We start from the raw sequence: 3015 nt of genomic DNA on the forward strand, positions 1-3015 counted from the left end.
ATAATTCAATAGGCTTCTTCATAATTTTAGTTCTCAGTATCTATTATCCATTAATTACTAAAAACTAGTTTAGCAGAAACTTGCATCCTTAATGGACAGCAAAGAATGTGCCTACTCCTTAAAAAAAAAAAATCTTATTTCGATGGAAAAGAAGGAACAATAGAGATGTGTTATAGCAGCTATCTTTCAGAAAAAGAATGAAGGACATCTAACTAGTGTTCTCACTTCACCTATTAGAGATTGCTGATTTCTTACAACAATGACTCTATATAGTGATATTTTGATATCTGCAAGTCAGATATCCATTTTGACCAAGTTCATAATTTATTTACATGCAAGAAACTGTCTGAATTCAAGCTTTCCTCACCATTTATTAGAGCCAAAAATTCTAGGCGCAAGAGCAGGAACAAGATAATCAGCCAAACAAAGGAACATAACAAAACAGGAGACACCTGAAAGAACTGATGGATCCAAATAGTAGATCATCCTGCAGAAAGAAAACAGAAATGATTTCTGGATGCTCAGACTGCTAAATACCAGAGATATTTAGTCAACTCTTCAGACTGGCTCAGGACTTTGAAGAGTAGACCTACCTTCTTGCTCAACCTCAAAAAAGTTTACAAATTTTCTCCTATTACTAATAAAAAGAGGTTTAAGTACTTCAAGACTATTACAAAGAAATACAGTAAAAAAAAAATATAATTTTCTTAATGAACCAGATGATAGGAAAATGCAACGATACAGCAAGTATAGTATGAAGTTCAGTAGAAGCATAGCAAACTTAACACTGACCAGGGGATGAGGATGAGTTAGCAAACATATGAAAAACGTAGAGGTAGAGTGAAAACTCTAATCTTGTTGGTTCTGAAGTAAGTCACAGTATTCAGATCCACCATGGGTTGTCATTTGCTCTGTCTCACCTGTGAGAGCTAACCAAACCTGTTCTGGACAAGGAGCCATAAACCTCCAATTAGGACAATGTTGTGCTTTTACATGTTTCCTCAAAGAAACACAAGATCTTTCCCGCTATAATCACAGAATTTACAACAGAATACCCTGAAATTCATGCAATTACTTCTTTTAAAAGTTACTTTTCAGGTTCATTTGATTTCTACCCTCCTCACCCCTCCTGAAGACCATAATATTTATATTAGCCAGAAGACCAATTATCCTTGCCTCACCTGGTTCAACATTTATTTTTGTAACTCCCCTCTTCTTCTTACCCCAAAAACACACAAAAGTGGCAAACTCTGGAAAAAGCTCGTGTGAACACTTATGTGTACTAGGCAGGTTGGAGTCATCTTAACTACTACCATGTTACGTAAAAGCATGTACAAGTGCCTCCAGCAAACCAGTTCTGTATGTCCAATCCAGAGACAGGCAGCATCCTTCCATCCTGTTGACTGAAAGTTACCTACAGTCTTTCCTTCTCCTCCTTTCTCAAAGGACAGGACAGACAATGTAAAAAAACTAGTTGTGCAAAACTGATTGAACACATCCTAAACATCACATGAAAGATGCAGAATAGGAAAGTCTGGCCTATGGAAACAAGTTTTCCATAGTTATATTGCTGTTGCTTTGGGGAAAAAAACCAAAGGAGATAACCAGATTTGACTAAGAAGCAGGATACTAAAGATGAGGGCAGAATATGAACAAACCAATGAAGAACATATAGCTGAACATGGTAAAAAAACCACAGCAACCACTGCTGGAAAACAGCTTTTGCAGAAAGCACTGCTTCCCTCTGAGCAGGATGTGACTCATGTTACTTCCTGTTCTCAATACTTAAGGTTTTTCTTTTCAACAAAGTTTACACACAGTCAGAAACAGAACCTGGAGTAAGAGCCTTCCTATTAGATTAATTTAACTTAATAGGTTTGCTACCAGTCATGCAAGGGGAATGATATTCTAGACTCCCTCCACAAGCTACTTACAGAAAAGAAAAGGAAACAACACTCATCAGCGCCAGAGGAAACCAGGCTCTCTCCCAGCGAAGAACTTTATCGGTCATCAAAATCACTTCTCCCCATCCTTGCAACTGCTCTTCCAAGCTAGCAGTTTCTGCAGCCTACACAAAAAGAGAAGAAAACTTTATTACTAACCAGAGTATCAAATGAATTCCCATACTTGAAGTAGCTAAAAAGCCAAAAGTGTCATAATTAAAGACCCCAGTCACAAATTTTTCTCAGTAATTAAATTACTAATAACGTTGTAAATTTTGTACTAAGTTATGACATTTTATCAGTGATACTTTAAAATAGTCAAGATCCTAACAAAGTAGCAGCACATGTTATTGGACCAAATGACACCTCCTCCCAGACTTTGCCCAAGGTGTTTTCCCCCAATCTCCCTTTTACAGTACTCCCTCCCCCCAGATTAGTATAAAGGCAAGTTTTAAAGTCTAGCTAAAATCTCTCTTTTAAGTGTCAACATCTGGAAAATTGCAACATGAGAACTTTACCACATTAAACTAAAGCTTTCTAGTTGTAGTCCAACACCAGTTTTACATTATGTGGAAGATGGATTAAAAGCTCAGAATCCACAGTAGAGGAAAGTTATCCAATGGATCACATTTGGACTGCAAAGAAAGTTTTTCCACAGGATGCCTAAGGCAGTGATCAGGTCGCCTTTAAACTCCTTTTCCAATATTATTCCTGCTTTCCTCCCTGCACACCTTCTGCAAGGAGGCCCTGTCTGCTCTGGTATCAGCTCGCCAAGCAGTTCACCTGAGGTGTTCTGCATTTAACATAGCTTAATAGTTTCCCCTCAACAGGACAAGGGATCTTGGAGATTACAAAACTCAGGTAACCATGTGCAGAACTGGTCACTGCCCAAGTAGTAAGTGAAAAGTCATCAAGACCTGCACCTGTGCTGCGCAGAGAGCACAGAGCAGGTTTCATGCTCAGCTGTGTGCTACACTTAGCTCAAATGAGAAGCCTGACACCACTGGAGCAACATGGACAGTTGAGTGCTGCTACCACAGTAAAGCACAGTTTTCTTGTGCAGTACCACTGA

General features: G+C 38.5%; 1 protein-coding gene across 1 annotated transcript in view; it reads right to left on the bottom strand.

Moving 5' to 3' along the window:
- The window catches only part of ARL6IP1 (ADP-ribosylation factor-like 6 interacting protein 1), a 4583-nt gene extending 2520 nt beyond the window's left edge, over positions 1-2063 (bottom strand). The window contains exons 1-2 of the mRNA XM_010285453.1: positions 1935-2063; positions 368-487 (exon numbers count right to left, since the gene is read on the bottom strand). Coding sequence (XP_010283755.1) covers positions 368-487; positions 1935-2011 — 197 coding nt within the window. The 5' untranslated portion in view covers positions 2012-2063. The remainder of the gene's footprint in view (positions 1-367; positions 488-1934) is intronic.
- Positions 2064-3015: the final 952 nt, after the last annotated feature.

Source organism: Phaethon lepturus, unplaced genomic scaffold, assembly GCF_000687285.1.
Source record: "Phaethon lepturus isolate BGI_N335 unplaced genomic scaffold, ASM68728v1 scaffold17754, whole genome shotgun sequence".
NCBI lineage: Eukaryota > Metazoa > Chordata > Aves > Phaethontiformes > Phaethontidae > Phaethon > Phaethon lepturus.